This window comes from Crocodylus porosus, unplaced genomic scaffold, assembly GCF_001723895.1.
Source record: "Crocodylus porosus isolate Cpor-Errol unplaced genomic scaffold, CroPor_comp1, whole genome shotgun sequence".
In the NCBI taxonomy this organism is placed as follows: domain Eukaryota; kingdom Metazoa; phylum Chordata; order Crocodylia; family Crocodylidae; genus Crocodylus; species Crocodylus porosus.
Window position 1 is genome coordinate 102,345,734 of NW_017728886.1, and position 24,566 is coordinate 102,370,299.

Consider the following 24,566-nt stretch of genomic DNA (forward strand, 5'->3'; position numbering starts at 1 on the left):
CATATTAAACCGATATATCAGTACACCTCTAATTTCACTTGGAAATGACATCTCTGTAATAAGCATTAGTGAGTTTGGTATGTGGGATTTTGCAGGATCAGGCCTTCAAAGTCACAGAACCTGCAAGTTCTCAGAAGTATTAAAACCTAGCCCCTGTGCATCCCCTTTATTCACCTATTTTTTATTTACGCAACATGCAAGTATTGTGTACCTACACCATTTAGGCCAGAATTTCAGATGGATTTTTTCCAACACAATTTGACTGATATTTGGGTATAGTACTAGTTTAGTTTTAACCACAACTACATGGCAGGGACTAATCTGAGGCAAGGTACAAACATGTTATTTGAAATGCTCCAAGTGCCTTTGAAGCACTCCAAACAGCAAGGATACATATAAGCCAAAAACGTTTCTTAAACAGGTGCTAACTCCTCTGTCCCACAAAAAAGAAGTATTTTTGAAAACACTTCCGGAAATGTGTGTACACTCCAGCTGTCTTCTGGCATCCTACAGTTCTCTGCTCCACATTACATCTCCCCTCACCCACCCTGGTTGGGGGAGCAAAGCAGGCAGCCAGTAAGTGTTCTCTTCTGCACTGGGCTGTCTTTAGGATTCTCCAGAGACCAGAGGCTGGCAGATATGAAGGGATCCCAGCTAGCTTGCTGCGAAGCAGGACAGCAGTGCCACTGCATGCCTTCACAGTCATTTTGAAATCCTCTAGTGAGGGAGGGGGAACAGAAAGAAGACAAGCAAGGATGGGGGGGCTACAGGTGCTAAAATGTGATGATCTCTGGGATTCAGAGTGCTTTAAATGCATGCATGTCCATACTCTGAGTATTACTGCATCTGTATCCACTTCCATTTTCCAAATGCCAATTACAAATAATACCCAGACTTTGGCTCTATGAGAATGTACTCAGTATCTTTTCCCAACAAGAAATACCTTGAGACCCTGTTATATTATGTATTTAGACATGGGCTGTATAAGTCATTCTTAATGTTGTACTAACACATCTTTTTAGCATTTAACTGGTTGGCTTCTAACAATAAATTAGACATAGTTCTTAGAATACTTTACTGTGCTGCATATTACTGCGAAGTACTCCTTTAATGATAGATTTATGGAAATAAGAAAACATTTATAATTGAACAGTGTTATTTTACATATCGTTTGTAGAATATGCCTGTGAACCAACACAATATTAATAGTGTACACCCCATGTAAATTGCTCTCTTTAGAAATGTAATAATTAAGACTCAGATTTATAGAAAGTGAATTTATACAGGTGCAAAAGTCTGTATTATTGAAGGTTAATGTTTTATCAGCAGTGCTTTATGCACTCGTTAACCAAATGAAAATCAAATTGATGAAAAATTACCACTGTACCTCAAGTATCAAATTCTTCTATTTACCTAGAATAAAATTAGCTATTAGCAATTTTTGTCAAATTTATGAGTTAGGAAACATTTTTGTATTTTAGCTTTCTGCAACATATATACTATTTTACATCAGATTAAATATACACACAAACCATGAGTTAGGTAAGTGGTGAGGGTGCATCTACATGGCACCAAGCAGTGCAGCTGTAACTCTCACCATACCAGCTATGATGTATACTGCTTCCAACACTTGTTAATACATAGTCCAGGTGGGGCTAGTTACTTGACTTCTTGGTGCTCACGTAGGGATACTGCTTCTGGTACCTGAGCTGGCTTGTAGAGATAATCAAAAATTGTTCTAAAACACAACACTGCATTGTGCTATGCAGAATTAACCTGTGACAAAATATACTTGGTGATGGTGCGTATGGCTATAACTATGGACCTACTTAATTTGTGGGGGCTGCCACCTAATTTTGTTGGCAGAACATGGGCCTAGGCAGCCATTTTATGGGTGCAGTGTGGTGTCCCCAACCCCCACAATTGGCCAAGGGCCCTCAGTGGCCCTGCCCCTTGCCACAGATTGGCTGCAGGGGCCGCCTGTCATGGGGCTCTGCCTCTAGTCACTTATTGGCTGTAAGGGCTGTCCATCATGCAGCCCTGCCCCTTGTCACTGACTGGAAAGGGGTGGAGCCACATGATAGGCAACCCTTGCAGCCAATCAGCATTGAGGGGCAGCAGCCATCTTGCCAGCAGCCCCCCCTCCCCTCCCCTGGCAAGCTGTCACAGCACTCAATACGTTTTTCCTCACCCCCCAGCAGATTTTGCAGATTCCGTGGGCACTGCCCAGATTTCACGGTCAATGCTGGATTTCACAGAATCCACAAAATTGTTATAGCTATAACAAGCAAGAAGTCAGTACAAAGCACTCTGGCCGTCAGAAATGTCATTCTTCAATCAGCCATGCATCTCTGCACTTGCATTCAGGATTCTGATTACAACTAACAGCACCAAAAAGATACACATACCTATAAATAATAGTCTGAGTAATTAACAGTGTCATACTAAATGCCCTTTGAAATGGCATTTACAAATTTGCCCTTAAACATTTCAAATATGTTCACCCCAAATGAAAAAAAGACATTTCCAGTGTCAGCTACTTAAGAAGTTTTGGCACACTTAATGTGGGGACTGTAATTTCTTTAAAAATTGGCACATAATTTGGATTTGGTTGGTTGGCTCCTTGTTCCAGAGTTTCTATGATCGTCTGCTTCATATCCCTGCTGGCATCGCCTCTCACAGTCAGCAAAGCTGAAATGTGGTCATCCCTGCCAAAAGAAAAGTACAAGCCAGGAAAGTTACTGCAAGATTTTGTATTAGTAATTAAGCATGTAACAAAACAGGTTTCAGAAAACACATTTTTAGCCCATGATCTTTCACTCGGTGGTTCACTGTCATATTAGGAAAACTTCCAGACACTCAAAATTCCCTCGACTCAGTTTTGTGGCTTTTCCTTGTAAGATGCACCCTGCCATCCCTTTGGTGTTCAGAGAATACAAATCTGTACGCACAGGTTAAAATATTAGCATTTTTGTTGTACAAACCTCACAAGAAAGAGATTAAATTATAAAATTATAAAAAATAAAGTACTTATGCTATTTTCTAGCACAGTTCTAATCTTAAAAATGAATACATTGTTGATTTTTGGCTTTGAGTTCAAAAGGGTATGAATAGTATTACCTGATATCTGGGTATTTACTAACTAATGTTGAGACTTCCAGAAAAAGCAAAGAAGGATCAGTCAGTTTAATAACTTCTGCAATAGCCACAATAATGTCACAGAGTCCTTCAGTGTCTTCTCCAGATCCCTATACAATTGAAAAAATAATAGCACAGGTAAGCAAAATCTTTAATTTCTAATCCTAACGTTATTCATGCTCTTTATTTGTGAAGAAAAAAACATTTTTCCCCAAGGTAAAGTAACGTGTTTTGAATGTCAGGGATGCTTAAATGCTGTACTCAGGCACATAACTCTTGCTTGCAAATTCAGCCCTAGACTTTTATTTTATAAATACATATCTTTAAATGGATTTAGTAAAATTAAAAGATTTCATTTAATTTCAGATTAACATCATAAGAGCTAAGTACTTACAGCTGCAAGTTTTTTAAAGAGAAATCTGAACTGTTCCGCTTCCTTGATCATTTTTTCAGCACCCTCTTTTCTCTCTTCTGCATTCTTGAAAGATATACGTTTTAACATGATAGCCCTGATGTACTCCACAACTACTCTACGATGGGCCTCAAGAGTCATTATCTGAGAGGGGAGGAAAAGATATCTGAATTATGCCAATGGTACCTAAAAATGTAGTTCTATGGAGGGAATTATAATTAGTCTTTAACATGCATTTACACATTCACAAGTAGTTAATAAGTAACTTTCACACCTGTCACTGCAGTGAAAGATTTTTTGTAAGTTAAAAAACTAGTTCATTCTTCCTGTATAAAGAGACAAAGCAGCAGCAGAAGCTTAGAATCAAAATTTTGTTTCAGAAGTGTAGATTTAAGTCCAAATAAGTGCTATCAAGATGAATAACATTACTACAGATCTGTATCAGTGAAAGGAGATGTAAATCTCACTCTGAAAGGAAGAAAGGGGTCAGGTATGATACAGACTGAGAAAGCAGCAATAGATCTTTTCTCTCATGGAGAAAACCCACTTACTGTATTTACACTCACATGCCATAAGCATTTTTCCTCCAAAAAATCAACTTTCCAAAACTGGGGTGTGCATCTTAAGCAGAGTAGCATATTTTCTGCCCAAAATAGAAGCATGGGGACACTATAAGATGGTTGCTACTTTTTCATTTCTTCTGGACAGCAGCTGCATGAAGGGAGGTGCAGATCCAGAGCAAGTGCACTGGTGCACTTGATTCCTGCTCCACCCAAAGTTTAAAACTACATGCTCTGCAGCAGCAGTGAGATTTCTATTTGGCCAGCACCAGTGGAGTCAATTGACTTCATAGCTCATTATAATCTATATGGTACTTGCTAATCATGCCCCACTCCATGACCCTCTCTCCTTTTTAACTGTCTTGATGTCCCGTTAATCAAGCTATCCCTTTGACAATTTTGCTATTAGCCATTCCTGGTCTTTCTTCCCCTATTTTACAGCCCTGCAGCCTGCTCTTTTTAATATCCTAGATCTGCCCATGAAATCCAGTCTTCAGCATCAGCTACAGTTTCACCTTTTAGCTGACCAGCTGAAATCTGCTGACAATTTGGATGTGAAAGGGTTAGAGCTGAGGCTTTTATCTGAGCAGAAAGGAGAAAGCAAGTGAGCTGAAGATTAGGCTCTGTCCCTGCTCTATGCAGCCATAACTCTGAAAACATTTTTTCCTCTTTGTTCTGCCTTCCCAAAAGCCTGGTGTATGTCTAATTTGGGGATGTGGGGTACATGAGAAAGTAGTGTTCTTTCGTAAACATTTTCCAGGGGCTCCCACAGTGTCAACAAAGCAGTTGGTCAAAGGGAGTTAAGCTTGTACTAAAATGAGTTGGAAATTTATTTACAACGTGTTTTTTCAGTGGAAACCAAATCTTTTCACATCCCAGGTTCAATGAAACTTTCAATGGGAAAGATTTCAGAGAGACAGAGGCAGAATAACAGGCTGTAGTCAGGGTGCTGATCTGGGTAATGGGAGGTCCAAGTTCAAGTCCCTGTTCCTCTCAGTTTAATTACAGACCATATAGGCTATTGGCTGATTTTCTGGGTGGGACAGGTTTTTCTCTTGCTTTCTTTTTTCTGGAAAAAAAAAAACCTGACAGAGCTTCACGCAAATGAGGCATGGGGACTTTTTAAATGTAATAAATAAATAGGAAGGGAAAGATGCTTCCCATCTACTTCTACAGCTACACTACAACCTCCTTGCTTAAGAGACATAATACACTGATGCTGAGGGAATACATAGAACTCAAGTTCTGCTAGTTGCCAAAAACCTGTTTTAGCTTGAAAGCTTTATACTACAAAGATGACAACAACTGTACCAAAGTACCAAGACCAATTTTTGGTAGCAGTCTGTATACAAAGAGACTTCTTTCAAAATCACTGAACTATCTCATGAAACAAGGTTATCCAAGGAAAAGGTATTAATTTTAGGGGTGACTTGTGCTTTCTCCTGAGTGTTTTTGAATGAAATAGGTTATGTCATAATAATCAAAACCTACAAACCTTTAAAATATTGTGGTGAAGAAGCCAAAATTGTCTTCACTAGAGTTAAAAGTCAATCAAAAGGATGCTAAACAATTTTCTGGTCCTATGAGCCTGATAAGTAAGGGAGGCATAAGCTACATATTCAACATCCTCTTTATACAAGTAGTTTTGGAGTGTTTCACATTTTATGTACAGAAACCTTTCCTAAACCTTGACCTATCTGGATAAATATAAAACCTTATTTGAGTTAAAGGAAATGTCAAAGTAACATTTAAAAAATGCTGGGGCGGGGGGGCAGGGGGAACAGTTCAGAGATGCACTGGCAAACAGTGAAACAACCTACAGTGGCTGACTTATGGCAACACGCGTCTATAAATTGTATTCTGAACCTGAGTTCAGGAACATGTCAAAGCCTATGGTCCCAAGGAGACCTTTTTAAATTTTGATTTTGGAATTCAGAATGTGCAGTTCCAAGAATGTGCTACACATCTACAGGGTTCATTTCTGGAGAGGAAAAACGTACCTTTCTAGGCTTTGTCTGAAAACATAAGTAGCACAGATTATTCTTTAGTAACACATACTGTCTTAAACTTCTCTCTAAGGCCAAATCCTGCAGCCCTAACCTTCCAAGGTTGAAATCTAGAGGGGTTTGATTGAACAAAGATGTGAGGAATGCAAGAATTTTGATTTTTTGTGATAGCTTATTAGTAAAAAAAAAGAACACACCCAACTGTTGTTTCCTGAATTCCAAAAATCATTAATAAATTGCTCAAAAATTTGAATGCATCAAGAAACATTACTGAAGTTTCCCCAAGATATTGTGCAAATACCTTTTTATAAGGTTTTTTTATTCTTGCAAAATCATTAAAATAATCTTCTACGGTGACACAGATAGTGCCCACAGCATTGGATCCCATAAGCCACTTCTTTGTCATCAGCTCATTGAGATGTGGCTGAAAAGAAAACACAATGAAATGCTATTCAAAACAATTTTTCAACTGTATCCATCAAATCACTTTATATCATACTTTAAAAATGCAGTTCCAGACAAAAGCTGATAACAAAGTTTATAAATACTCTACATTTACAAAAATTTTTCAGGAACAAGGAATTTACTAGCCCAAGACAAGAAGTTTACACATTTAATGTAAAGCACTTAGAAGCTGCTGCAATACTTATATAAATCTTTCCAGGCTCCCCCCTTTCCTTTCTAAGCTACGATTGGCTAGTACAGATTCCTCCTCTTTGACTGTTTTTTTTTTTTTTTTTTTTTTTTTAACTGTCCCTCAGTTTACCCCCTCTGTCAATACGAAAATATCCATATTTGCTGAGAAATTCTATACAAAAACTTATATATATTGTTTCTTCTATACAACAAATTATACGATCCACGTTGAAGAACTAATAGGTCAGGAAACGTCAGTTAAGGTTGCATGCACAACTTGAATTCTACCCACTTCTGCATGTGCACAGTAATTTAAGATCACATACTTAAGCTATTTCCCAAACAGTATATTATGCTCCCACCCACTATAGGTTTAGTATAGCATTTGAGTACAGGCAGCCCTCAACTTACAATGTTTTGAGTTACAACACTTCACACTTAAAACGTTTATAAATTGACACCCTGTTTCAACTTTATGACGTCAGTTTTGACTTTACAACGCTTGATCCATTGTGATGCCACGCCAGCAAACAAATTTGTTGCATAGCTCATCTATCTCCCTGGAGAACATCTGTCCAAACTTCCTTGGATACTTTCTTTAAGAAAGCGGACAAGACTCCAGAAAAACCTGCAGCCAAGACTCTTAAGAAGACTCCAGACATGAACCCTTCAAAAAGTCTGACCAAGAACCTTTCAAAAAGTCCAGCAAAGTCACCTCAAAGAAATACTTCCAAAGCAATATGAGTGCTATTTACAATATAAATACATTAATGTAGCTATATTACTCATCTATAATTGGTAGAGTACAAAATTCTGGGGTGTTTTAGTGAAAATAGGGTATCGGGCCTTGGTTCAGGAACCAACCCCCCATTTATAACATTGCTTCTTATGAGAAAATTGATTCTGAGTTACGTTTCAATTTAAGACGCGGTTTTCAGGAACCGATTGTATTGCAAGTCCGAGGACTGCCTTTATCTAAGTATATTGTGCTAGAAGATGTAAGCGAGATGGACAAAAACTGCTAAAAACACTTATATAGAATGTAATTTTTTAACAGAGTACATTAATGATTTCTATGTGCAGTGAAGAACAACAGTGAAAGTCTGCTAACAGACTGATTAGTAGGCAACACAAAAAACACCTAAAAGCCAAGACAGTCTCATACCTAACTACATTGTTTCTGAATTACATGTTAAGAAAGGCTCTTTCTGGAGGAAAGAAAAAGAAATCTAACCTCTAAATCCATGAAGACTTCATCTAGTAGGCTAGAGCATCCTTCTTTGGCAGTGACGTCTAAAATCATATCCATGTTTGCATGACTGCTTGGCATTCCCCCTTCCATTTCATTTTTCAAATATTTTCTTTTCAAACTGATTATAGAGTCTCTGTGACAAACAATAAAACTTTTCAGCAACCATTCTGACAGACCTAATGTCCTAGTATGGTACTTCTGATTGTTATTAAATTATGTTTGAGAGCCTGCACACAACAACAGACATATTCGTTACTGATGGTTTGGGAAAGTAAATATGGTCTGTGCAGTTAGAACCAACCCTTCACTGACACTCAATTATGTCCCTTCAATTCTCACATTACAGAACACGTATGACAAGTTGTATGCTACAACTATGCAGACTGTGGCAGGCTGCAAAGGAACGCTCATAAGGCTGAGTCTTTTAATCCTGAAGTACTTTGCAGTGGTAATACTAGGCAAAAAAGTCAAAGTTTAATTTCCTTTCTACTAAATTTTGCCTAGATTAAGTACTACAAGAAATTTAACTGGACGGTCTTTCTGAATTCATTTTGGCTCAAGTGGAACCAAGGTGGTATTTAACATACCCTGAAAGAATGTGGAATAAGTAGGGAAGTAACCTATCAATTTGTATCAACCTGAGAAGCTGTAAATCTTCTGTACCAAAACTGGATTCCCTATTCACTTTTGGTGTACATCCCAGGGCAGGGCTAGGTTGTAACTGGTTTTGTTATACATACTGCCATATTATATTGTAAGATCCCCATGTGAGCTGATAATGACAAAGATGCTGAAACAAGCAGAATTGCTAATGCTCAATGTTGTAACACAGATGACAAACCATTTACAACAACTCAGGTATTTATAGTGCCTTAAACACCCCAGAACTATTGTAGATAATAAAGGACTCTGTCCATGTAACAAGACACACCTCTGTGATAGTGTTTGGGTCCAAAGGGAACATTAGATAACTGGATATTAGATCCTTGTTATAGACCAAAGTGTTAAAACACAAAAGACAGATTATCTGTTAGGATCATATGGACATATCTATCTCACCTAATCAATTCCTTGTCACTGCAAGGACCCAGGGTGTTGGTGGCACCTTAGCCCATCCTATTTTCTGCACGACACAAGTTTTGTGCCCTGAAGACTGAAATGTACTAGTCTGACCATATCCTAGAAATGACAATTGACAGTTTAAACTGAACATCATATGATATGCAAGAGGTCAGACTATACAACCTAATTTTTTTTCTTACCTTACAATCTATAAAACTTTATAAAACCCTATCATCCTGTCAGAGCAGAAGACATATTTCATAGATTCATAAATCCTAGGGTTGGAAGGGACCTCAACAGATCATCGATTACTGGCCCTCAAAATTTAGTGGAATCATGTAAGAGGGAGCCTAGGGCTCCTGTTACTTTAAGACAGAAACTGCTGCAGCTAGAGCCCAAGCAGCTAAACAGGGGGCAGTTGCAAGAAGGGAGGCAGCAAGAAAAGGCTGCTGCCTGTCTAGGCAAAGAGCTGCCCAGCAAGGTAAAGGTGGACACCTGTAGCCAGTCCAGGGAAGTCACCCAACTAGAAGGGAGCAGGGCTTAGGGAGCATATAAGCCTAGGGCCCTGGAGGCTGCTTAGGAGATAACTCCTGGGTAGGAGAACTGCAGAGGACTTCCTGGCTGGCCTGGGCTATCCTAAGAATAATTCAAGTAAAATGCTGATGATTTACAGTGGAAATGACTCAAGGTAGGGGGAAGCTTTAGGATACAGCCAAGGAGGTGGTGTAGGTGTTCAGACCCAGTTGGGAGTTTGTGTTATAGCCAGAGGGCTTAATCCTGTGTTGTAACTTAGTCACTACCCAAACCACCGGTTACAGCAGGGGTGGAGGAGGTCCCACCAGTGCCCAGATCTGGCCAGGGCCAGGGCCAGGGAGCCTGGCATCTGGAGCTGGGCAGGGAGCCATAGTAGGTGAGATAGGGGCTGGAGCCCAGAAGCCAGGAACACAGTGGGCCTTGGCTAAAGGGCCCAGCAAGAGGAATGGGGCAGGGGGCAAGAAGGCCAAGACCCTGACAAAGGAGAGTGACTGAACAGCAACATGTGCAAGGCATGGGGGTGCTACAGGGGAAGTTAGTGACCACAGATTAAGCCCTAAAGGCTATTAGTGTGCTAGGACACAGCCTGTTAGAGTACAAGGGGTCACTTTGGGGATCCCTGGGCAGCCTCCCTTTTCCAAGTTAAATAATTACATCAAGGCATGGCAGGCAGGAAGAAGGGGAGAATACCCAGAGAGTCAGAGTGAAGCAGGAGCTGCATTACCAGAGGGAGTCATAGCCATCCCTGAGGCCCAGCACTTGCTACAAAACCAGAACATTGACAAAAGAGCAGCAGAAATGTTGCCAGAGGACCATATCAAAAAAGTTGAATAAGATTTTATAGTAAAGTGGGCTCAACAAACTTTTCTTCCCTAGTTTTGCCCACATGCATCATCCGGGTTTATAGTGACTTGTGAGAGATCAAAATTAAGGCAAGATAGCTGGAGTGTATGTTGCAGGTCAAAACGAATGAATAAAGATTTTTAAAAATGATCATGCCTTTGTTCTATGGGACACAAAGAATAGTTATTTTGCTTCTACCAAAAGATTTGCAAAGGTGTGGTTAGTTCATTTGCTCTGAATGGTGAACAATTTGCTTAGTCTGATCTGTCTTTGCTCAGTGGCCAGTTTCAGTGTCTGCCTGTACTATACTTCTGATGGCTTGGGACCTCCCTCCCCACCTCCTGCAGTCAGCTGATATCTGAGATGAAGGTCTTTTGGTGCAAAAAAAGGATATTGGTAGGGTTTTGTCTAAGAGGGCCACTCACATTAGACATCTGTATTTATTACCTTATAAATTGACATCAATAATGAATACTAATTTTTCATAGCACTCTCCAATTGTGCATACATACTTGAAGGTCTGACAGTTGTTGATTACTGCAATCATGTACTGAACATAACACTGGGGATACTGACGATTTTTTAAGTGCTCCTCTTTATAGAACTGTGCTTCTTCTCTGTACCTGGTAAGAACACAAATAATAGTATTAAACAGACAAAAAGCTATACAAGTGTAAAAGGAGTGCATGAACAGTAAGCCAAGTACTCAATGATGGCCTACTGAATGATACAGGGTTTTGTGGGAGGCGAATTGGTCACATAGTGCCGGATCTCCTAATTTCCAGCAGATTCCACATGCATCTAGGACTCTTTAAAGAAAGTCAACTGAATACAAGGAAGAGGTACTTGGCTCAGCTATCTCTATCAGGAGCCTTTACTACATTGCAGAAGTGAAAAAAAAATAGGACCTGACCTCAGAGTACAGCCACTAATGAGTTTGAAATTGCCAGCCACTAAACAAGACAGAACTTCCTTAAGAGGGAGGCAGAAAAGGAAAAAGGGTAACCACATACCATGTCCAGAGATAAAAAGGACCATATAGCTAAGCAGCTTATGTGGGAAAGAAAAGAGACTGGGCAACAGGGAAATGCGGGTGACAATATGGAATAGAAAAAGAAAGGATTAAGAGATTACAGAACAAATTGTTTTACCTAGTCAAGAATGAATTCATTTGTTGAAGACACAGAAGCAGAACCTTCATTTTCAAATCTTCACTTATTTGAGCAGCTACTTGAAGATTCTGCTCAAACATCTAAAATCAGAAATAGCTTAAATACAGAGATAGTCCAGTACCTGGACTTATGATACAAACATGGGATAATATTCTGATTGGCGATGGACATGGCATTACAGTTACTCCTGTAATTTATGGCAGTAAATTGCACTGGTATTTATCTATTGTCATATGTATAGGTTATAGCCATGTTGGTCTAAGGACACAGACAGGCAAGGGTCTTTAGATAAATCCAATATCTTTTATTAGACCAACTAAAATAGTTGCAATAGTTTACCCCAAAAACCTTGCCTATATTGTCATACAGCATCTGACTCTTATTGTGGACACCCTAAGCCAAAGGTGTCAAACTTATTCAGACTGCAAGGAACCTGCTGGGCCAGATCTGGATCTGGGAGCATTGGCAGCAGCACGGATAGCAGTGGCACAGGGGTTAATACAGCCATCACTTGTCTCCCCCACCACTAACACATGCCTATCACAGCTCCATCACTATGAATTAGGTGGCAGGTCCCAACCTTAATCCTCTCAAAGCCCCACAAGTCTGGGTGAAATGGCTTCATAGACCATGTTTGATACCCCTGCCCTATGCCAATAGAAAAGTTACTGGTATCCTTTTGCAATACAAACAACTAACAGGCCGGGCATAATAAACTCATCACAGAAATTCAGATACTGCCAAGCAGTACAAAAGCAAAGCAAAATCTACTTTTTTTTTAAACTAGGAAGTACCAAAACCAAAACCATTTATCAGTATGTCAGCTTTTAAGTCAGTAGAATGCAAGAATATTTCTCACTGGACCCACCAGGCACTATACTGAATATTTCATTTGATTCCTATCCTTACATAAAATTTCCTTTTTTTTTTTTTTTTTTTTAAAAGAGGTTCCCATCTAATAAAAATAGGAGAGATGGATAGAAATCCTATTAGTTCAGTGCTGTCTTTAGAAAGAATGAAAATTGTGAGTTTTTAATCATCCTTCCTGTAATGGTACCATACAGCAAAGGAAGGAGGAGCCAAAGTATTATCAATATGGGATTCATTCAGGGAGAAACTAGGAAGAATAATAAAAAGGTCAGAGGTTTTTCTTTTTTTGAGATTATTCTCATTTTTGAACCATGAAACTTTCAAATGTTTTGAATGTTCACTATTTCAGCATAAATGTAAATAAGTAAACAATCCATAATGAGAAAAGAGAACCCATCCGACAAAATACAGGGAAAAATCTATTTCCAGATTGTTCCACTGAAAGACTGCATTGCAAGTACCAGTCCTGGTTTTCTTGTTTTGTTCTTGTTTTCTGTACACCAGAAAAAACAGAATATCCTTTAGATTCATACCTGGAAAACTATGGCTGGGAGTGTAGTCTGATAGTACCCATCTTGATCTGCTTCTGGCTCAGTTTCTTTTATCCAATCCTTTCTGTCTGTCTCCAGTGCTTTTCGTAGCCAACCAATGATGTTAGACTGCAATAAAATTAAATAAAATTAAAAACAAGGGTGGCTGGGGGAAGGGAAGCTGCATGCTAGAATAAAAACAGGACCCTGGAAAAAAAGATACAACATTTAGATTAGTATCCCTATTCGTGATTAAGGATAAATGTTAAATAAATGAGGAAGTGACTGCCATTATATCCATCATTGCTGGACCTAATATCATACCCCTAACTGATATTTGCACTATTTAGGAAAAAATCAATACTAATCTCAGGTTACAATCTCATCTGATTCAAAACAAATCAAGTAAAGCTTGGCCAGTAACTACAGAGATCTTCCAAATCCCAAAAGAAACAAGATATTTACATGGTTAACAAGAATATCAATAGTGTCCATGATGCTGTAAAAATTTAATATTAATCCTCACGGCTCAGCTCTCAATTGATTTCTAAGAAAGAGGACTATGAGGATTCCTAAGATTTGGGAGGGGGCAGGAGGAAATTATCCCACATCTGCCTATGGTTCTTGTACCTTTCTCTGAAGGATCTGTCACTGCTGATGATAGGAAGTAACATGGACCTGAGTCAATACAACTGAAGTTCTAAGGGCAACACATACTAAAAAAAAACAAAACAGTGGTGATGATGGTGGTGATGCTCTCCAATTTGAGCACGTATAAAATGAATATTTGAGAACGGTTCTGGGAACAACTGGCTTTCAGATAAACATAAAAAGGCAAAATTCTCCTGTGAGTAACTGTCCATACAACCACAAGTCCCTCATCCTGTGCCCCCTATTAAAGACTATATCCCTTAGCAATGTGTCCCATGCCAAGGGGATAAAGGGGCAGTCTGCATTTCTGGCTTATCCTTTCCTCTTGAACTGCTGTTCTGAGATGGAGCTCTGTTGAAGTTCTGAATGGCCTAACGAACTGAAGCAGACACCCGACTTCTTAGACAGGTTCTATAAATCATAGAGGATTTTTTATACCTTCATTAAGTTTTATTCAGTCTCTTACATGTCCCAGGAAGAAAAGCTGGCAATTCTCCTCCAGCCTGTAACTCAATAGCTGTGGTTTGTTGCTTTCATGTTTCCCTACCCACTGGTTTTAACACTGCCATGAGGCACTCCCATTATGGTGTCTTTATCCTCATTTTGGAGCTTGATTCCCTTCAGAGTTACTCTTCTTTAGAAGGTAGAAGGTTATTCCGTCTTATGTCTTTGTCTTGCACTTCCCAGAGATCACCAGGACTTCATTTTGTCCCTTCTTTAATGCTATCATCTCAATGCTTTAAAAGCCATTTAAGATGTCTTTTTCACTTGGAACAGACTCGAGTGCTGGGCTTTTGCTCCATGCTAATCCTTCACACCCAAGATCAAATGCTCTGAGAAGAAGCTGAGGCTCTTTCCTCCTGGAGAGGTCCCTTGGTGTGATTTTAGACCCAAAGCTGAGATCATCTTTGCAGCACTAAGGGCTCAATGCCAGGTCCACGCACCAATTTATGTCAGCCTTAGCATCAGGTAAGACAGGACCAGACAAGGCCTCACAGCATTCCCGAGGGACATGTCTAGTCAAACCAGGTCCAGACAGTCACCAACCTCACCCACAACTTATCAGCATATAACTAACTCCCCTCCATACCTGGGCTCCAGTGGCATCCAGAAGGGTTCTGAGCCCTCATAGCCTGCACAGCTGACAGTCGAGACTCAGTGAGTCCCAGCAATATTGTCTGGCACTGGTAACTGTGTTAGAACAGGGGTATCAAACTGTGGTTTGCTGGGCTGGTCCACAGGCTGGATCAGGCCCACAGACCAGCCCCAGATGCAGCAGTGCCCTGGATTGACCCTGCCCACCTCCAACCCTGTCCACGCAGCATACACCAGACTGGCTCCATGCACCCCATAAGGGGTGTACAATCAGGGCTAACAGATGCTACATATGGTGCGCAGGGCCAGTCCGAAACTCACAAGCAAAACTGTAAGCTAGATGATAGGGCTTTGCAGGCCAAATCCAGCCCACAAATCATGTGTCTGACATCCCTGCCTGAGAGAGTTTCCAGCCCTACAGATTTGCCACAGGATCTTGAAGAGGCTTGAAGTCAGAAGCTGTGGCCTCACATGATAGCTGGACCCTGCCAACATGCCAATGAAGAAAGGGACAACAAGCCCTGATATACCAAGAGTAAGAAAAGGGTCTCATTCTCCATTCTTTTATACTGCATCAGGTCATGACCCCCCTTCTATACCAGAAACTTCACAGGGGAAACCTCATATGATTTTAACCAACCGCAGGGCATGCTTTCTTCCCTACTTTCCAATGCTCACTCTCTTTAGCTCTGATGAACAGTGTGGTCGATACAGGTTGGGTCCTGCACCTCTCCCCAGTTCTGAGACTGTATGACTTTCAAGCCATTCTGTGCCTGGGATTATCTTCCAACCTAATTTTTTTACCCACTCCTCCATCATAACTCCTACCAAGTGCCAACTATAGATCTGACGCTGTCTTCTAGCAACTCCAGCTTCGACTTAATTATTTCCCTCTGATAGGTATTTTTAATTCATTCCGGCCTGCATCTTGGTAACTACCACTAATACCAGTATCTCAAAGTCAGTGGGTGTCTGACTGCCCATCTGTACCTATGTGGCCATGAGGATTTCATTCCTCCTTGCCCGCAATAGCAGTCTTCAGACAGCTGATGGGCTGCCATAAAGAAAAGGGAGGACACATTTTTTTCAGTTGCTGCAGAGAACAGGACACAAATCAAAGGATGTTGATGTTGAAGCAAAGAAGATTTAACTTGGATATCTGGAAAAACTGCTTTACTGTTAGAACAGTGAAGTGGTGGAATAAACTGACTAGGGAATTTGTGGGATCTCCACCAATGGAGGTTTTCAAGAAGAGGTTAGGTAAACATTGCTTAGTGATGGTCTAGGAGTAATTATACCTGGAGTGCTCTGTAAAGAGCAAGTTAGAAGCCCAGGAACCCCTCTAACACAGATTGCTGGGAGATAAGGAGCAGCCTAAAGCAGAATACTGGAGATCAGGGGAACAGAGTTCCTTGACTGCCTTAATTATGAAAGTTTAAAAGCAGCTAACATAAATTTATGAAGGGGATATAAAAAGGAATTCTGACTGTCCAGTAAGAGGGTGTGATATGTGGAGTTGTGTTTGCTGTACCCATATTGCAGATCAAAATGGAGGGTGTTTAGTGTGTCCCATGCTTCCGAGCTTTGCTGGTTACAACACAAGGCCAGGAAATCATTTTTTCCCCCTCCTACTGCTACAAGTGTCAGGGACTGGGACGGCTGCCTTCCTCAAAAGCACTGGATGGTGGCTGCAGGCAAAGCTGGAGATTTTGACTGGCTTGTGCCAGTGCTCCTGCTGGAACTAAAACCTAGAGGTTTCTGGCTAGCCAATCTTGCCTTACTGCACAGGGTTAGATCTATTGCCACATTTGGGATAAGGAAGGAATTTTACCCAATGGTCAGATTTGTATGGACTTGCTCCAAACAAGGGGCTGAGGGGAAGGTGGTGAGGGGGTGCTTACCCTCTTCCTTGGATCTCTTGTAGCAGCAAGACACTGAGCACTGTTGTCTCCCTACTTTTACCTGTGGCAGGTTAGGGTGCTATGACTTACTTTGAGACATAATTGACTGTGTAGTTTTAGTAACAAGTTAGAAAAGGATTTGTATGGGATGGCTTGGATAGGGATGATCCTGCCTGAGACAGGGGGCTGGACTGGATGACATTTGGAGGTACCTCCCTGCCCTACTTTTCGCTCATTCTATGAAGTCAAATTCACAGAGAGCTGTTAAAACTTGAATGAAAGTCATCCCAGGTGCTGAAGGAACAGGAGAAGAAATCTTGAAGCCACTGGTAACAGCATTTGCAGAATCATGGGTGACAGGCAAAGTACCAGAGGACTAGAAATAGGCTAACACTGTACCATCTTTAAAAGAGTAAAAAGAACACCAAGGGAATGATAGACTGTAATAAGGATAGTTCAGGGAATCCAAATGAGAGGGAAATTGAATCCACATGAGAGGGTAAATACTCAGGGTGGAGGAAAGAACCTGGAAGTGTTTCAATAAGTTAATTTTAGGGCTAGAACATAACAGGAAACACCAAGGGATCAAAAGAGTAATACAAGTAAATGAAGCAGATTAAAATATAGCCAAGATATTCTTTATTTCTTATAATGTAAAGCAATGAAGGCAGTTTTACCAAGCAATATACCATATTTATGTGAATCCATGACAAGATTTCCCCCCTATATAAGCCTCTTATCTTGGAGTTGAATATAAGGGGGTGGGGGGGCAGCTGCTGAACTCCAGCTCAGGCCCAATACCAGGGTCAGGGTCAGGGCAGCTGCCTCCCACACCCCCATCAACGGCTCCTGCTTCCTACTGCCACTTACCCTCCATAGCTACAGCCCTGGCTTGGGTTGCAGCCCAGTCTGGGCCAGGGCATGGAGCATACGGGTGCTTCAGCCCCAGCTGGGCATGCAGCAGCTGCTGCCGCCACAATCACCGCTGCATCGTCAGGCCAGGGCTGGGGCCAGAGCAACCACATGGTCCATGCCCATGTCCAGAGTGGGGCCAAGCCCAAGCTACAGAGGGTAAATTATGGAAGTGGTGGCAGCGAGGTCAGGCACTGGCAGCAAGGGCCAGGGCAAGTGGCAAGGGGGACAAGTAGCAAGGAGTGACACTGTTTGACTTCCCCACTGCCTGTCCCTGCACCACTGCTTGCCCTGCGGCAGCGGGAAGGAGTGGAGGGGAGGCAGTTTAGGACAACTCCCTGCAATAAATTAGATTCTATACATGGAAAATACATTCATTTATTAGAATTTTTAGTGTATAGAATCTAATTATTGGGGGGTCATCTTAAAATCAGTCATTTTGGATTTGGGTAAATACAGTGTTAGTTATATTTGTTATTATCCCTGGTGATACTAAATAGCTTAGAACAGGGGTTTTCAACTGGAAGTACGCATGCCCCTTGGGGATACTTTGGAAGGCTCCAGGGGGTACACAGCAGTGGCGTGGAGAAGCCAGTAGCACTTCTGGTTTTGCTGCTGTGCAGGAGACCCCCCATGCCGCTCACTGACTGGCCACCAAGGGACTCCTCACTTCTCAACTAGCCGCTGGGGGTACCTCGACCAAAAAAAGGATAAAAACCCCTGGCTTAGAAGAATGTTGGTAAGGCTTCACCTGACAGAGCAGAATTTTATTTAGAAAACAAGAAGTATAAAAACAACACAAACTAGTAAGTCTTGGGAGGAGTGGGTCCTTTCCTTTTTCGTGTTCTTGTGATGAGCTATTTAGCAGAATTCACAGATTCATTGGAATCTGGCAGAGTCACACCATGAGGACTTCTGCTATGGCCTCAAACTTGTGACCTGTCAACCATATGCCTTGGCACCAGCACCAGCACCACTCCAGCCCCTAGAGGAATGGTGAGCCATTAAAAAAAAGTAATAAATAAAAATAGAGTGTATAAATGTTAACAGAGCCATTCAGCCCTTTGCAAGAGGAAGGGTTTTGCAAGTGATAAGAAAGACAGATCTAGTACTGAGCTTTTGCAAGAACTCCATCTGCAGGCCAGGCATGGAAAATATCTAAAAAAAACCCCCCATTACGTGGTAGGCACAATCACCGCATTACTATTTAATGGTCTTGGGAAGCAATGTGGTAGTGATTTTAAGGACTAAGCATATCCTTTTTGTATTAAAAGACAGAATGGTAGATAAAGAAAATAGATACATTTTGATTAAAGAACATTTAAAGGAGAAATTAGTAACAGTTAGTAACAACTGCCTTCTAGTTGACTTTGGTTGGGAGCATCTTTCTTTTTGCAGTTTATGGAGTTCTTAATATATTTAATATATCTGGTGTTTGGAAATTGGGGCTCAAAAACTAACAGTATTCTCAGAGATTGAACAGAACTCTGCTTTATGACCCTGAAGGGTAAAAAAACCCAATACAAAACAACACCCCCCCAAAAAAACCCCCAACAACCTTATTTGTGTATTTTCAAATGAAGAGCAAAGAGATCAAAAAATATCTATACAATGCTGGCTAAGCAGAGATGAGAGGCATCATTATCAGCAAAATCTCCCATTAAAAAAAAAAAAGAACCAAGGAGAAATGTATTTGACAGATGCCCTATCAACCCTAAAAGAATGCCCCTTTTCAAACTTTGTATTGCATCCTTTCTGAATGCCCTCTTTGTGCATTTAGTGGAACGCTAGTGGATCTGTATAGTACTGCACCTGAGGCAATCAGCTGGCTGCAAAATTTTGGCCATAAAATTGTGACTATTTCTCTTTACTCTCTGGTCACTGTCATCAAATGCTAAATAAATAAGGAAGCCCTAGAATAAGCAAAGACATTCCAAAATGTGAGTGAGCGAGTGAATGAGTGAGAAAATATTGGAAGCTAAAGGTATAAACTGTGTCTCTTACAAATTAGTAAAGCAGAACAGACTCTAAAATACATAATACAAAACTATTATGAAGAGGGTGATAGAGCACAAAGACTTCTAGCTAGAAAGATTTAAGAAAAAAAGAAAGAACAGTATGGCAATCCTGTTGATTAGAAATACAGCCCCCCACCCCACCTGGTGCCACTCACTCCTAACGCACAGCCCCTCCAATCCATACCAGTGCCTCTCATTCACCCTCCCATCCCTTCTGGTGTCCTTCACTTTTGACCCACTGCCTCCTGCAACCCCCAGCCCTGCTGGAGGGGGCCCCCAGCCACCAGGGCTACAGGACCAGGGCCAGGGACTGCAGCCCCCCTGCCCCTTCCCAGCAATGCCTGATCCCCAGCTACCACACAAGGGAAGTGGCAGCTGCTGTAGCCAGAGCACAGCCTGGATTCACTGTCCCCTACTACCCCGTGGGCAGGATAGCCAAGGTGGAACTCAAGAAGGGTGGGGGCAGACTGCCTGCTGCAGGGCTTAGGGTTCCCTGCCCTGCTGCCCTCCCCTCTGGGGGCCTCTGCGGGCCAGCGGACAGGATCTGGTGCAGGATGACAGAGAGGCTCAATGTGCTGCCATTACTGCTACTGGGAGCCCCAAACCAACTGTGCCACCATGGTGAAGCATTCCATGCCTGCCCAGCAGCAGCAGTAGCATGGCTAAGACAGGGCTCCTGGCAGCAGCACTGAGCCTCTCTGCCCTCTGCGCTGGGTCCTGCCTGCTGGCCCACAGCATCCCCCAGAGGTTGGCTCAGGGTGGGTGGGGAAGGCAGCATGGTAGGAAGCCAGTACCCCACAATGAGCAGCATACTCCCCTGCCCTGCTCCCCGGGAGTCTGCACAACAGCAGGGAGCCAGCCCCCCAGATGAACCTCCCGTAGCTCCATCCCACTCTCCAGCTGGTCCTGGAATCCTGCCCTGGCTGGGTAGTGCCCGCAGCCCCAGGTACCAACCCTGCCCCACTCTTTCCCTCACCACAGTGCCCCCTTATCCTGCTATGCATTGTCTATGGCCCCGCCCCTCCTGTCAGCCTGCAAGGGAAAACTTGCACTTTTTGACATTTTTCCCCCTCAAAGGAGAAAATCCACATTTTTCCACAGTGAATGGAAAACCTGGATCCCTGATGATAACTAAATACATGTGACCAACATTTTCTACAATAAACTGTTCTGAAAGAAGTACAACCTGTCCCGCCAACATTGTTTTTATTTCCCGCAAAAAAGAATCAAGTTCAGGTATTTTTAGAGGTACTTCCAAGATTCCAGTTACTTACAGTAAGTGTTGACATGTATTTGCTTAGAAGCTGGTCCACCGCTGGTTGTGAAATTAAAGGAGTCAGGCAGTTTACATCTACTTCTGGGGCCAGTTCCAAATTTCCCATCATCTCTTCACTGAATTGAAAGAAAAAGAAAACATACTGCAAATGAACAAACAAAAAGTGATTTCATAGATTTCACAGACATTAGGGCTGAAAGGGACCTCGGAAGATCATTGAGTCCAGCTCCCTGTCCAAAGGGCAGGAAGTCAGCTGGGGTCATAGGATCCCAGCAAGATAAGCATCCAATTTACTTTTGAAGGTGTTCAATGTAGGTGCTCTGGTGAACAAACGTTCCCCCAGATCCTGGTGGTCACCCCTGATAAACTTATAGGTGGCCATCAGATCACCCCTGAGCCTGCTCATCGTAAGGTCGGTTTTCTGACCTCTGATCATGCGCGTGGCTCTCCTCTGGACTCTCTCAAGCTTCTCCACATCCTTTTTAAATCATGGAGCCCAAAACTGGATGCAGTACTCCAGCTGCGGCCTCACCAAGGCCAAGTACAAGGGGAGAATGACATCCCGGGATTTGCTCGAGAAGCATCTATGGATGCAAGCCAATGTTTTGGTTGCTTTACTAGCCGCAGCATTGCATTGCAGGCTCACGTTCATCTTGTGGTCAATGGTGACCCCCAAGTCTCTTTCTTCCATAGTGCTAGCCAGCGTAGCACTGCCAACCCTATAAGGGTGCTGCAGGTTTTTCCTCCCAAGGTGGAGAACCTTGCATTTTTCGGTGTTAAACACCATCAGGTTCTCGTCTGCACATTTGCTGAGCCTGTCCGGGTCAGCCTGTATCACCCTCCTTTCATCTGGCGTGGATGCTTTGGCCCAAAGTTTGGTGTAATCAGCGAACTTGGCCAGTCTGCCTCTGACTCCAATGTCCACATCATTAATGAAGATGTTGAACAATATGGGTCCAAGGACAGAGCTTTGAGGGACCCAACTGGTCACAGGACACCATGATGAGTGAAGAAAACATGAATATGTAACCTTTTTTCTAAAACTACAACAGGAGACTATTACAAGTTTCTGAAACCCCATAAGTTAAAAAGGCACATTGAACACTTTATATTCAAAATGTAAAGAAACTTCAAAGTTACAACAAAGGTTTAATCAAACAAAAATACTTTTAAGTATTTAGTTACACAGGTATTTTTCAGAAAGAAATTCAACCTTAGATTCTTTCTGGGAAACATAAGTGATGACCCATTAAGAATTCTATTTTGTACAAAGAAACAATATTCTGACTCTGGACATCCAAGACAGATGCTTATATTAGTGCAAACTATTAAATAGGATAAGAGTTTTTAGTTCAGGTTTCTATATACTGCTTACTGAATCCTTTTTGATGTGACAATGATAAACACACATCCACAGTTAACTTTTAAAACCCCAGGTTTAAGTGAGCTTATAAATCAATGTAATAAAATTGAAAGAAAGCACCAAATAAGTTGTTATAATGTAAAATTATAGAGAAGTAGGGCTGGAAGGAACCTCCAGAGGAGGGCAATGCAGGCAGGCAGAACATTTCCTGGAAATACTGCTTTGGTCAGCAGATGGATGGCTTATTTCCCCTCAGAAGGGGTCTCTGGCAACCTTACCATCTTTAATTTTTAAACCTCAGAAGATGTGGCCATGAACTGCTCATCTTTTGGGACACATGGCTCTTCCTCCCCAGCTACTGGGGTCTTCTGCTCCTCTTCTCTTTATTCCACCACTGCATAGCAGTTCCTGACCTTGGTGAATAGGAGATTTAAGTGAGGAGTAGAGCAGTTACTGCATAAGATGGCAACCTTTTTTGCTGGTTGTAATCAGGATGCTTAGGCTGGCTTTACTCCTGGAAGAGCTCCCTAGCCTGTCCTCCAAATTAAAAAAAATAGTCTTTGCATACCAAACAAATAAACCAACAAAGCTCTGGCCCTGTTCTGGGCAGCAGGGCACACCCTTTGGCTCTGGCACCAGCACAATAGTGTGGCCACTTTCTGGTAGCAAGCTTATACAGGTTACAGTTTGCCTCCTGCTGGCAAACTGCTTTTTCACCCAGCTTGCCTCCTGCTCTCTCCTTCGGGATTTTACTCTAGTGCAGTGTTTCTCAGCCCATGGGTCACGACCCAAAGGCGGGTTACAAGAACATATGAAAAGGTTGCAAACAAACTTTAAAAATGGATTCTCCTTTAAAGGAGAAAAAAGGTAGAAATCCATAACTTTTCTGTTGCAGGCTGGCAGGGTTCCAGGCTGCAAAGGGCTGCTTGGGACTCCAGGCCCGATACACCCACCCACCCCGTCTCACACACTGGGGGACTTGGGGGCAGCAGGGCAGGAGTGAGGGGCACCAGGTCAGGACTGGCCGTCAATGTTTACAAATGGGTCCTGGTACAAAAAAGGTTGAGAATCACTGATCTATTGGGATGCTCATTGTCTGAGCACCCACAGCTACGCTTTTTTCAATAGGGATGCCTGCTCCCTCTTAAAAAGGGCCAGACCACCTTGTTACACTGGTCCTGGTACAGTCCTTTTTCTCCAAATTTCCTTAATCCTGCAACTCTCCATGTGCATGCTGTTGGCAAAGTCCTCATATTCATGGATGCATCCCAACTCCTTAAGCTGACTTGCCTGGTTCCTGAGGAATGACACCAGCAAACCAGGAAGTATACTCTGCTAGTCTTCCTTTAAAGCAGGGGTGGGCAAAATGCAGCCTGGGGGCCAGAGGCCTGCCAGGCCATTCTATCCGGCCTGCGGGGCCCCTAAAAAATTTAGAAAATTAATATTAATCTGCCCTGGGATGCCTGTCATGTGGCCCTCGATGGCTTGCCAAAACTCAGTAAGCGGCCCTCTGCCCAAAATAATTGCCTGCCCTTGCTTTAAAGGGATATGCAAAATGTATTCCCAGTAATTTAAGACCAGGACAACAGGGGAGACATCTGTGCAGCCTGCCTTCCCTACAAATATATGCAGAGGAAGAGCTGGCAACAACTGTATCAGTTATATACAATTTTCTACCAGTTATAGGTTTTTTCCTCCAAAATACTTGTAACAGTATGAAACATGCCCACACACAGAGCTGCCTTCCTATGTTACTCAGCTAGCTCTAAATTCAACCTGTTAAGTCCCTTAAATCTCCCAACCATACGTCTCCCTCACGTCCTGCTCATTGTGGGTTTTGTTTGCCTGTTTGTAAGACAAAGAGAAGTGCATCTCAAATTCCACCTGAAGCTGCCAACAGAAATATTTGTAGTATGATTAATATTTCCTGCCTCTACTTTGGATATTACTGAATCATTAGCAGGTTTAGGGCAGATTCAGCCAGAAAACGACGGAGAAACAGAGCAACTGGCTGTAACGGAAAAAAAAAAGCATGCATAGCTCAGGGCCTTATTCTAGGGGTTGGCAACCTATGGCCCACAGGCTGTGCAGAGTCATTTCATCCAGCCCACAGAACAAGGGGATTTCTGCAGCATTTAAGTGGCAATGGACTTTCCTCAGGTGGCAGAACAGTTCGAAATACAGGGGGGAAGGCTCAAGGGAGCTGATCCCCCCCCATAAGAGATGAGAGCTTCCTCCCCCATAAGAGATAGTTTCATAGTTTCTAGGGTCGGAAGGGACCTGAGCAGATCATCTAGTCTGACCCCCTGCCATGGCAGGAAAGAATACTGGGATC

General features: G+C 42.2%; 1 protein-coding gene across 1 annotated transcript in view; it reads right to left on the minus strand.

Moving 5' to 3' along the window:
- Positions 1–249: 249 nt before the first annotated feature.
- The window catches only part of EXOC3 (exocyst complex component 3), a 36,868-nt gene continuing 12,551 nt past the window's right edge, over positions 250–24,566 (minus strand). The window contains exons 5-13 of the mRNA XM_019540032.1: positions 20,867–20,984; positions 13,019–13,144; positions 11,595–11,695; positions 10,956–11,066; positions 7,987–8,137; positions 6,418–6,540; positions 3,533–3,694; positions 3,121–3,248; positions 250–2,708 (exon numbers count right to left, since the gene is read on the minus strand). Coding sequence (XP_019395577.1) covers positions 2,537–2,708; positions 3,121–3,248; positions 3,533–3,694; positions 6,418–6,540; positions 7,987–8,137; positions 10,956–11,066; positions 11,595–11,695; positions 13,019–13,144; positions 20,867–20,984 — 1,192 coding nt within the window. The 3' untranslated portion in view covers positions 250–2,536. The remainder of the gene's footprint in view (positions 2,709–3,120; positions 3,249–3,532; positions 3,695–6,417; positions 6,541–7,986; positions 8,138–10,955; positions 11,067–11,594; positions 11,696–13,018; positions 13,145–20,866; positions 20,985–24,566) is intronic.